Here is a 13,156-nt window from a genome sequence, read left to right as displayed (position 1 = left end):
TACATGATAAATTTAGAAGATTTCCAAAATAAAAATGAACAATGTGACGACTCTTATCACTCGGAGGAACTAAAGAGCCCGATGAGCTTAATGACAAAGATGGTACTTGTAAGAAGGTGTATCCACAACTGCAAAATAGAGAATGTGAACCATGAACTTGGGATGGTACTTGATTTTACCTTATCAGAGTGGATCGTCAAGATCAGCTCACGGTGGACTTGAATGATTGGAGGGGGTGTACCTGCAAGATACTCCGATACAAAAGTGAGAAGTGATCAGAGAGAGAGCAAGTACGAGATTTAGTGAGAATGAATGAATACCTGACCCTCTAGTGAAAGAGAGTATTTATAGCCCCCAGCGCTGAGCCAAGATCTCGCTATTGGACTGGATACCCAGGCCCAATTCGGAGACTGCTAGGATCCTACGTGTGTAGTGGAGACCAGCACGTGGTCTCCATCCTGGGTCAACCACTCCGAAGTTTGAGGGGAGACGCGGTCTTTTAGGGACGCGTGGACTCCGCTTTTTCAGTGGGTTGTGGAAGGAAACCCTACGAGAAGGAAGGTCCTCGGCGGTAGAATTATGCAGTGGTGCTCGTAGGAGGCATCCGCTCGGGATCAGGCGGGTAGAATTGCTTCGGCGTCCATCTTATCTGGCCGAAGGCTAGTGTAGTCGGTCGGTTGAGGGAAACTTCAGTGACGCCCGCTTGACGGACACGTATTGACGACGAGGAATCTCCCTTGGGCCAAGAAAGATTTGGGCCTCTTAGTCCTATTGGGCCATGGCCGGCCCAGTCCAGAACAGTACTTGTAAGATGATTTCTTATTGTTGAATTCGCTAGTAGTCTATACAAAGATAGTTTAACTTGTACTAGGTTTATCAAATTTAAAAAATTCAAGTCCACATTTATTACTTGAATATATTTGACTACTTAACACATTTTCTAAACTAATTTGATCTTTTTCATAATTCATGATCACTTGATTTAGTTCAACAGTTTTAGATTCATGATCTTGACATTTATTGGATGTAGAATTCTTGACATCTTCTAATTCCACTTTTGTGTCATTGGCCATACTTTCTAGTTTTAAAAATAGTTTTCTTTTGATTTGAACACTGTCTAGAAAGTTTCAAAAATTCTTCATGTAATTCATTAAAAAAAATTGTAATTAATTATATGAAGGACTATAATCAATTTCAAAATATTTAACCTCATCTTCTTCATCACTTGATTGATGTGGTGCCATAAATGTCTTGTTTGCATGATCTTCATCTGAAGATGAACTAATTTCGTTGTCATTCCATGCTACATTTGCTTTTTTAGCATTTTTTCCTTCTTTCTGTTGGATTTATTCTTCTTTTAAAGTATAGGTCATTCACTCTTGACATGTCCTCTTTTTCCACATTCAAAGTCGGTAACCTTCCTTCTTGGTGCTTCTTTTTTATTTATTTCCTTTGTTCTTTCCTTTCTTTAGAAGTTTTCTAATTTCTTGATTAGATCATCATCGTCATTATTAGTGGATTCAGATTCATCCCCTTGATTACTATCATGGTCTTTGACTCTAGTTTTCAAGGAAATATTTTTAAAATTCTTTTCTTGATCTGAACGCTTTTCCAATCTTTTATGTTATATCTCATGTTCTTGTAAATTACCGAACAATGTTGTAGAAGACATTTTAGAGAGACTTTTCTTTTCTGATATTGCTGTCACCTTTAGTTCCCATGCTTTGGTCAAAGATCTAAGAACCTTAAGACTCAATTCATCATTTGTAAAAGTTTTTGCAAGAGCCATCACGTGATTTCTTAAGTGAGTGAATCTCCTTTGCTAATCAATAATTGATTCATGTGGCTGCATTCTAAACATTTCATATTCTTGTGATAAAGTATTTAGTTTAATTTTTTTACCTCTATCGTGCCTTCATGTGTTATTTCTAGGGTATCTCTTTTGTTGTTTTACAATGAGATATATGAAAAAACTCATCCATAGGATGATTGAATCATGTTCTTTGCCTTTTTGTCAAATAGCACTTTCTTCTCATCATCATCATCATCATTCGAAAAGCCTTTTAGTTTTTCTTATTCTAAATTATTGATGATCGTCTTAGGAACTTATGGACTATTTTCAACAACATCCCATATATCTTATCCTTGTGCTTCCAAATACGCTTGCATTTGTATCTTCCAAAAATCATAGTGTTCACCAACGAAGCATGGAGGTTTGTTGTTACCGCCGCCGTCTCTAAAACCAGGTTAGCGGAAGCCACCATTTTCATATCAAGGAGCAAGTTACCTTAACCTGCTCTGACTGCCAAATGTTATTTATAGAGTGCAATCTAAGAGGGGGTGAATTAGATTTTAAGATTTTTTCTATTATTTTATAAATGTTCTTATGCTCTTATTTTTCTAGAAATATGTAAAGTAAAGTGCAAATTTAAATGCAGAAAATGTATACTAGTTTCCCTTATCAACCAATCAATACATCTAGTCCTCTCTCAACTCATATGAGATTTTCACTATTGTTAGATATTTGTACAATCCTAATACCAATACTTCTCCTACAATATTCTTACAACAACAAATAATCACACAACTTTCTTGATTTCATAAAACACCAACAACAATGGTGGACTATGAATCATTGATACAAAGGACTTTTTCAATAATCACCAACACCATGATGATGATCACATAAACTAGAAATCACACCACTTTCTATTTACAATACTTATAAAATCACACCACTTTTTATTACAAACAAATGTCACCATAAACTTAGTGATTAATAAATCATGAATACAAGTTTGAATAATATTTTCAACTTGAATACAATTCAAATATATATATATATATATATATATATATATATATATATATATATATATATATATATATATATAGGGGACGACTCAAGTGAGAACAATTGGTTATTATGAGAAATGAGAACAATGAATCACGACCATTAAATTTGGATTTGTTGATCTTAATGAACTGGATTGGTTTCTCTTTCTATGTTGATTTAAAATAAATATTAAGGATCATAGAAAGATAAACCAATTCAGTCCATTAAAATCAACAAATCAAAATTTAATGGTCGTCATTCATTGTTCTCATTTCTCATAATAACCAAGTGTTCTCACTTGAGTCGTCCCCATATATATATATATATATATATATATATATATATATATATATATATATATATATATATATATATATATATATATATATATATATATATATGAACACATAGAAACAATAGATTAATTGTTTGAAAAATAAACTAGTAATAGGTGATTTAAAATCTGAAAAATTCTTGCTTTAAATACATCACAAGATGCCTCTTGAATGAGTAGTAATGTTTAAAAAATATTCATTATTAATTACAAAGATATGTGAAAAGGTTTCATGATATGTGTAATGAATATGTATTGCAAAGATTTAGATATTTTAAAAAGCTACAGGTGACAATCGATTGTCATACCACTACAATTGAATGTGACAAGTTAAACTTTTAAAAATATTCAAAATTTACACATGACAATCGATTTTTAATATTCAAATTTTGCTTTGGCAGCGACTTCATGACAATCAATTGGTACAATGTGAGAATCGATTGTTCCAAACAAAAATGTGAAATTTTGGAAATTTAAACATGAGCTATGCATGGAAATCATGTATGAATGCTATGACAATCTTAGAAGGATTTAGATGAAAGTTTTCGAGCACCTAACATATATACACAAATGAATTTCCTTTGGTACCTCAATCTTCATGATTCAATCCTTTAATTCCCAAAACTGATCAAATCTTGATTCTTGATTTCAATATATTTCCTTTTTGATAAGATTTCATGCATCTTTATCAACTAGGTGTCCACAATGCTTTCTTACATGGAGATTTGACTGAGGAAGTTGTTTACGGTGATTTTCGGTAAACAACCGCTAGTCCTCCAAACTATAAATATACTTTGGTTACTCGCAGGATCGACTAGATTGATCCTAGGACATAGTCAAAGAGTCGTCTTTCGAGATAATTTGGTTCATGTTCGTTGGTCTTTTGTTTTGTTTCGAAAACTTGGTTATGGTATGAACATATAAATAACTTGCAAAATAAACTAACAAAATAAACAACCGAAAATAAACTGGTGATAAATGTAAAGGTAACTTTGACAAAAATGTAAAGGAAATGTAAATTTCAGAAATGTAAAGTGCAAGAATGTAAAGACTTTTCGAAGAAAATAAAGAATCTTGAATCGAAAGAAAGACTAGACGAAAAAGTAAAGGAAATTTAAAGACACTTTGATTCCGTAAATAGAAATACAAACATATTTAAAGTGTGGTGTCATACGTACATTTCTCAGCGAACTCTTTCTCTTAACACTTGATACTTGAGTGATTTGTACAAAATGAACACACTGGATCCTGATACTAAAACCCTTATACTAATTCGACCCTAACGATCCTACGCTAACGAAATGCCACGTTGTTCACATGCATGCGTTTCGAATCCCTGGGGTGCCATCTGTCCTCGTTGGGTTATACAGAATCTTTCGAATTTCAAATCCTCCCGCCTGAATCCTCTTTCGATACGTGGCAAGGTGTTCTTTAGTGAGAATGCAACGAAATACTACAAGTTTCAGTTCTTTCGTATTTCAGAAAAACACTTAAGTCTTGAAGACAACCTATCTCGACTCAGCTTCAATTTTAGGCATCTTCACCATAAATAACATTCTCGGGAACGGCCATTGAAAGCCATTTTTCTTCGAACTCTAATTCTTCGAGAAACATATTTTCCAATCGAAATCTCCAGCTAACAGAAGTGTATATGTCTCTTCCCAAAGGCATTACACCATCTTATCCTAATCAAGTTTGCAAACTCTTAAAATCCATATATGGTTTAAAACAATCAAGCTGATTATGGTTTGAAAAACTGTCTAAAGTTCTTTTGGCTAACAAATTTCAACAGTGTTCCTTAGACCATTCTCTATTCATTAATCAGTCTAATACTCATCTTAATTTTGTTCTTATTTATGTTGATGATCTCCTCATTGCAGGCACAAACATCAACATCATTAACAACACAAAAGATCTTCTTCATAGACATTTTCACATCAAAGACCTTGGATTTCTCAGATACTTCCCAGGATTGGAGGTCACACGCAGCGAGTCAGGCATCCATCTCAACCAGCACAAATACACTCTTGATCTAATTTCTCAAATTGGCCTCCTTGGTTGTAAATCTACTTCAACACCAATGACTCATGACACAAGACTCACCACAACTAAAGCCACTCCGCTAACAGATCCTACTAAATATCGCAGACTCATTGGCCAATTGATCTACCTCTTAAACACACGTCCCGATGTATCCTACGTTGTCCAGCAACTTAGCCAACATATGTGCAAGCCTACTGACTCACATTACAATGCTGCTCTACGTGTGTTACGTTACCTCAAATCAACCCAGCACACGGTCTTTTCTTCCCTAACAATTCTCCTCTCCAACTAAAAGCTTTCTCTAATTCTGATTGGGAGCAAGTCAATCACAGGATTCTACATATATTTAGGCAACTCTCTCTTCTCTTGGAAATCTAAGAAACAACTGATGGTATCACGAAGTTCTACTGAGGCCGAGTATTGCTCTATGGCTTCTACTGTTTGCGAATTGCAATGGATGGCAAACCTCTTGCGGGAACTCCTCATAGACTTCAAGCAACCAGCATTACTTTACCGTGACAATGCCTATGCCATTCACATTGCCAGCAACTCCTCATTCCACGAACGCACAAAACACATCGAAATAGATTCTCATATTGTCCGCGAAAAGCTTTAACAACAGCTATTTCAACTTTTACCTGTTTCATCAAATCAACAACTTGCAGACATGTTTACAAAACCACTAGATGTTTCTCTTTTCAAATTTAATCTTTTTCTTATTTGGGCTTAGGTCTTTGCTAGTATTGGCCCACTAGGTTTATATAACATGTACTTCCTTGCAATTTGATTCAATGAGAAACCCGAGAAACTATTCATTCAAACTTTCCTTTCTACTTTCATCTTCTCCAAGATGCAAGATTATCTTGTAATAGTGAGATTTGTTGAAATATTAAAACATCACATATAACATGGAGTTATGGATAAAACAAAAGAATACTTTGGCATAGTTAAGCATGATAATTTAACATAGAACTAGTCAGAGACCTGTGCTGTCGCCCGGGTACATTATTTGTGGTGTAGTATTTTATAAACGATATGAAAAATGTAAAGTAAAGAAGTTTGACCAAACTGTATGTATAAAATGAAAATTAACCATTTGAATTTTTTTTACTAATAAGATATTAGTAGTATGAAAATTAAGTTATAAGTTAAAATAATGATCCACAAAAAAGGTTTAAGATAGGTCAAGAACACAATAGCAAAATAAGGTCAAGTATTAAATTAAATAATAGACGGCCCAACAACAATAGAGGATAACACGACCTATTATATAATTCAATATTATAGCAATAGATGACTCAGGTTAACATAAAAATAAATTAAAAGAAAAAGATATGAGTCACTATAGGTTAAAGAGTAATAAAATATATATTGTGTTGATAGTGACCCGTGAGATGAATATATTTTTTAGTTTTATTAAAAATAAAAAAATAGATTATTAGTATTTTAGTGATAATAAATAAATAGAAAAAAAATTAAAATGACAATTTGAAAGTGTTGAAAAAAACAAATGTGAGAGATATTTGAAATTTTAATCAAGAGATAAAATAAATATATGTAATATTTAATTGTGATTTAATTATTAATGTTTGAAAAATGAATGTCTTTTGCCATACCGTAATATGATATGGAAATGAAAAAAAGATAAACATTATTTGATTATTTAAGCGAATGTCATCTAGTGATATGTAACAATTTGATTTCCAAACTTCTCTTTCATAAACTTCATTCCAAAATTTAGTGAGATTATGTATTTCCTAATCTCAATAAAAATGGATTTCCAATTTAAATAAATTTCACAAAGCCTTTTATTAGAATAAGTTTTATAAAGTTTTGTTAATATTGTCTGCCATTTTATTAAGAGAATATCAAATATGTCCTACTATTATTATTATTACGTAGAATGGAATTGGATAAATTCAAAAGGCTTTAATGGCTATACCTATATTCTTTTAAGTTTGTTAACAAACTTTCTTGTTATATGAGCGTTCTTTTTTATTATATCAAACACAAACTCAAAGATTGATGTATATGTAGCAAATTGAACATTAATTTAACTCTATTATTTTTAATATATTAGTATTTTCAACCCCTTTATTTTAATTTAATAGCTTAAGATAGAACTAAGAATTTTCTCAAGATTCAATCTTATAATACTTTTATATAACATTTCAATAAATATGTTAATCACATGAAATGATAAGTTCATTTGTTTAAAAACTTTATTACAACAGTGGCAATATAGCTACAAATTAATACATTGCCTGAATATTTACATATAATCCAATGACAACTTAAGTTTAAGGCCAATAAATTATAACTTTGGAAGCAGGTATACATAGAGCATCTTTACTTCTAAGTAGTACCTGTAAAATAAATCCTTTAGTCATTTCCTTCTCAAAGAGACCCAAAAATATTTTATAGACTTCAATTATCAAAAGGCATGGCATGTGAGAATAGATACTTTTCAATCCTAATACAAACTGCTGCATGCATTTGGTTAGAAGTTTCCACCATGAAAAAATGTTTTTTGCTAATCAGTTTGCATACAGAACCAAATAATGTCACCTTCATTTCTCCAGTCTTTACACTTCAGATTTTTCTCTACTTTACACTTCAGTTTTCATTGCACTGCATCCCCTCTCCGTATTCAAACATTGAAAATGGTAGAGGTGTCAAAGTGGGCCGAAGTCTATGGACCGGCCCATCAGGCCTGAAAATAGTTAGGGTTTGGACTTAATTTTTCGAACCCATTTACATTTGGGTCTTTTTAAGCCCGGCTTTAAGAAACTCTAAAAAATATGGGCCGGTCTGTATAGGCTATGGGTAGCCTGCCAGCCCGAAAAAAAATTAAATTTTTTAATATAACTAGAAATTATCATTTCCTAATTCATAAAGGTATGCTATAAATAATTTGCGTATTATGTGTTTTAATTTTTTTGGTATTATAAAGGTATAAATATAAAATAAAAGTTGATGGTTTGAGTTAATTTCAAACTAAAAGATTTCATCCTAATATAATTAAGTAGATAGTATAGAAAAGACACCATGATGTATTCTAATTAAAAGTAAGGTTGAAATGAGATTTAAAAAGTTATGATGCAATTTTTTATGGTAGGATAGAGTTAGTATAAATCATATATATAACAATTTGCTATAAAATAATATCCCATCAATCTAATTATAATTTTTATAAAATTTTATAACAATTTGTTGTTATGATTATTATAAAATTATAATTGTCATGAATATTTATATCTTAAAATTTGTTGGAACAAATTATTTAATTTTGTGTGTTACATTGGATAATTTCTAATATATTTTAAATAGTTGAAATTAAGTTAATATGTTGTTTTATATTTTAATTGTAATTTATAAAGATTATTTAGAAATTGTAATTTTAAATATGTAAATTAATATATATATATATATATATATATATATATATATATATATATATATATATATATATTATTCCATGCAATTGCATGGTTATTAGAAAAATATAGAGAAAATTTTTTTTTTTTTTAGAAATAGGCCCGTTTAGGGCTGAGGCCCATTTAGGGTCAGGTAACCCGCAACCCAGACAGGACTGAGCCTGGGTAGTAAAAATAGAGTCCATTTAAAAATGGATTTTTTAGACTCGGCCCTGAAAAATCCGAGACCCGCATGAGCCGGCCCATTTAAGATCGGATAGTCTATTTTGACCGTTCTAAAAAAAAAAGATATATTTGATTAAAAAAAACCTAGGCTTTCTTATTTCACTCTGTTATTACTTTTCTTCTCCCCTTTGTTCCTTTTGTGTTAACTCTCAATCACTTTCCCTTATTTTATTTGGTCACAAATTGTTAGAAAGAGGGTAATAAAAACTGCATTAATTTGATTAATTTATGGTAGTACACTAAAAATGTGATGGTTTTATATATTAATGAAGAAAGTATGAAACTGCTGTGTATGCAGTTAATTTTATATAGCAAGGTATGAAACTGCCATGAAGTTCTAACTTGTAGAGAATGGAAGTTACAACCACACCATTTTTTAATTATACTGTGGTTTTTATTTAAATGTAATTAAAATGAAATTAAAGGGTATTTGGAGAAAAAAATAGGTAAGTCCAAAACTATGTATCCTCTTTATATAGAAGTATAGATAAGTATAGATAAATATAAATATATAAGTATAGATAAGTATAAATAAGTATAGATATTGAGAGTTGAAGCGGTATAAAATAAAGGTAGGTTTTGAGAATTTCAAAATTATTTTCTTCTAACTCATATTATAATATCTTATAACAAATTTTAAAGTACAGTGAATATCAAAGAGTTGTTTTTTTCGGACATAGATCGATTTGATCGATTGGATAAACAATTTCTTTATGTTCTTACCTATTAGTATTATTTTAATTGTTTGACAGTATTTGATTGATTCTCATTATTCTTTGTTCCAAACATTAAAATCTTTGCGTCTAAAATTTTTTACTTATTTTCTCAAAAATACTTCTTGAATCTTACACCACCTCATAGTCCTCATTTGTGTCTATGAGTCATACTCGTTCAAAATTTGTTAACATTGACAAAGACTTCTTTTCTACACAATAAATAAAACAAACAAAAAGGAAAAGGGAGTGGGGACTAAAGGGAAAGGAACAAAACATCATTCACCTTATGATAGTGATTCATCCGCGGTTCTAACTTTTATTATCAATCAATAATATTCCTATAATAATCAATAAATAAATGAAACTAATTGATTCAATTTCTTTTAACAAAAAGTATAATAAATATAGGGAAAAAGCCATTGGAAGGTGCTCCTAACATTAGAATCAGACCCTTCACCATGCTCCTTTGCCTTTGAGGAGAACAAGGCAATGAAGAAACAATTTCCCATGTTGTCTGTGTTCACCAATGTACTTCTTTTCAGTGCCTTTCTTGTGTCCATAGCTGAGTCTCAGAGCAATGTCTCAGCTATAGGAGACCCTGGAATGCAAAGAGATAGCCTAAGGGTAGCCTTTGAAGCTTGGAACTTTTGTAATGAAGTTGGTCAAGAAGCTCCTCACATGGGTAGCCCAAGAGCTGCACAATGTTTTGATCTCTCACAAGGTAACCTTAATCACATAAAAGTCTCTTATATTTCATATTAGTCCTCGAACTTTCATTTTTGTTGTTGTTGTTGTATGGTCAGGTTCTGTTATTCATAAGGTGGCAGAAAAAGATAACAAACTTGGTGTGGGGGATCCATTACCTGGTTTTAGACCAGAAGACATAAACAACATAGACCTCTATGCTGTTCAAAAGGAGATTTATTTAGGCTCTTTATGTGAAGTTCAAGACACACCAAGGCCATGGCAATTTTGGATGATAATGTTGAAAAATGGAAACTATGACACTAGGTCAGGTTTATGTCCTAAAGATGGTAAAAAGGTGCCACCTTTTAGTCCAGGAAGGTTTCCTTGTTTTGGAACAGGTTGCATGAACCAACCCATCTTGTGTCATCAATGGACACAGGTGAAAGATGGTGTAATCAGAGGAGGATTTAATGGTACTTATGATTTGGATTCTAGTTGTGGAAATAGTGGACTTGGTAATGATAATAATAAGCTCTCTTATTATGAGGTAGTTTGGGAGAAGAAAGTTAATGTTGGTAGCTGGTTGTTTAAACATAAGCTGAAGACATCTAAGAAATACCCTTGGTTGATGCTTTATCTAAGAGCTGATGCAACTAGAGGATTCTCTGGAGGTTACCATTATGACACAAGAGGAATGATTAAAACTGTAAGTCCAACCTTTCTTTCAAATTCTAATGGGATATCGCATGTTGAAACTCGCGCCTCTGTAGTATAATGTTTCTGTATAGTTACCAACTGAGCTGGTTTAATGAGACAAAATGATTGTTTATTTATAAGCATTTTAATTTCTTATAATGTATCTGGTTTGGTTAGACAAAACTAACAATTTGGATTTATAATTCAGCTTCTAGAATCACCAAATTTCAAGGTGAAATTAACCTTAGATATCAAAAAGGGAGGAGGATCCAAGAGCCAATTCTACCTTCTAGATATGGGAAGTTGTTGGAAGAACAATGGTGCACCATGTGATGGAGATGTACTAACTGATGTCACTAGATACAGTGAAATGATCATCAATCCAGAAACTCCAGCTTGGTGCAGCCCTACAGGTTTAGGAAACTGTCCACCATTTCATATCACACCAGATAACAAAAAGATATTCAGAAATGACACTGCCAATTTCCCTTATTCAGCTTATCACTATTACTGTGCTCCAGGCAATGCTCAACATTTAGAGCAACCTGTAAGTACTTGTGATCCTTATAGTAATCCTCAAGCACAAGAGATTGTTCAGTTGTTGCCTCATCCTATTTGGGGTGAGTATGGTTATCCTATCAAAAAAGGTGATGGTTGGGTTGGTGATGCAAGGACTTGGGAACTTGATGTTGGTGGCCTATCAAGTAGACTTTACTTCTATCAGGTCAATAATTTAATTACCACTCTATTTTTAGAAACTCATGACTCATCATATTACATCAGACACAGACACCGACATTTGTAATTACATTCAACGTGTCAGTTTTGATATGTGTCCATGTTTCATCCGATGACTATATAGTGTGATTCTGTCTAACTCACTGGGAATCTAAACATACCATTTGCTGTGCAGGATCCGGGCAGTTCTCCTGCGAAAAGAATATGGACATCTATTGATACTGGTACAGAGATATTTGTGAGTGACAAAGATGAAGTGGCGGAGTGGAGTATAAGTGATTTTGATATTATTGTAACAGAACCAAGAAATAGTTTGGTGGCTCATGTTTATTAGGTTGTGTGAAAGAAAATAGGATTGAAAGTAAAGTAAACTTTTGGGATTAGATAGTCCCCAAAGTTAAGGCTTCTTTATGTTCATTGTCAAAAGGAATTGCTCATTATTGAAATTGGATCGTAGGATCCTGAGGAATAAAGTATGATAAAGAAATTTCTTCCACTTTTTATTTCTTTTGATGAAATTTTGTTACTTTTTATTAAAATTCAAAATCAGTACCACTGGCTTACGAAATCCTATCACGTTATGCACCAACCATTGGTGCTAGGTCAGGGTACTACATAGACACGTTTTCTAAAAGCAAATTTGTCATCAAATAAAGAAATAGAGTCACCAATTCATCAGTGTTTTGAGACTTTTAGTACAACGACAGCAAATAATACTTGTTTGGTTTTTGGACAATTTTTGAGCGGCATGTGTGTCTGGCACCTAACTAGGGTAGAAGTAAGCGCAGATGTTTACAGCTTATAATACAAAAGGAGAATATATCGTGTCAACACAAATTTAATCCGATGCCCTAAATATTAACTTTGTGAAATATAAAAATTTATTTTACTATACTATTGTACTCCCTCCGTTTTTTATTATAAGTCATTTTGGAAAAAAAATTTGTATTTAAATATAAGTCGCTTTACAATTCCAATGAATAATTAATGCTACTTTTCCTATTATATCCTTAAATATTTATTATTCTCTCTCCTTTCAATTATATAAATTTATCTTCCATATGTCATTAATGAAGGATAATTTTGTAAAAACCTTCATAATTTCTTATTTTCATACAACAATTATTATTTTTCTTAAACTGTGTGAAAAGTCTAAAACGACTTATAATAAAAAACGGAGGGAGTAACATTTTTAGTTTTTTTTAAAAGATCTAATTTATACTGGATTTTTCATTTAAACGATCGAACTTATCACTAGTGAGTATTCAATTTTATTGAATTTTTATGTTTTTATCGATTTTTTAGAAATGTTTAGTAAAAACTCACGTTTCTCATGTATTTTTACCAGATATTCTAAAAATTTCAGTTAAAATGCATATTTTCTATTGAATATTTTGAAAAATCTGGTAAAAATGCATGGTTCCTCCCAAATATTTTGTAAAAA

The 13,156-nt window shown here is 31.8% G+C and overlaps 1 protein-coding gene across 1 annotated transcript; it reads left to right on the top strand.

The window, feature by feature from the left end:
• Positions 1-9,965: 9,965 nt before the first annotated feature.
• Positions 9,966-12,208, top strand: LOC131615428 (uncharacterized). Its single transcript, XM_058886739.1, has 4 exons — positions 9,966-10,312; positions 10,395-10,984; positions 11,183-11,698; positions 11,888-12,208. Exons 1-4 carry the CDS (start codon positions 10,081-10,083, stop codon positions 12,044-12,046), a joined length of 1,497 nt encoding a protein of 498 aa, XP_058742722.1. The 5' UTR covers positions 9,966-10,080; the 3' UTR covers positions 12,047-12,208.
• Positions 12,209-13,156: the final 948 nt, after the last annotated feature.

The sequence above is a fragment of the Vicia villosa genome, linkage group LG1 (assembly GCF_029867415.1).
Source record: "Vicia villosa cultivar HV-30 ecotype Madison, WI linkage group LG1, Vvil1.0, whole genome shotgun sequence".
NCBI lineage: Eukaryota > Viridiplantae > Streptophyta > Magnoliopsida > Fabales > Fabaceae > Vicia > Vicia villosa.
The sequence above is the reverse complement of the archived record's forward strand: the minus strand, read 5'-3'. Positions and strand labels throughout refer to the sequence as shown.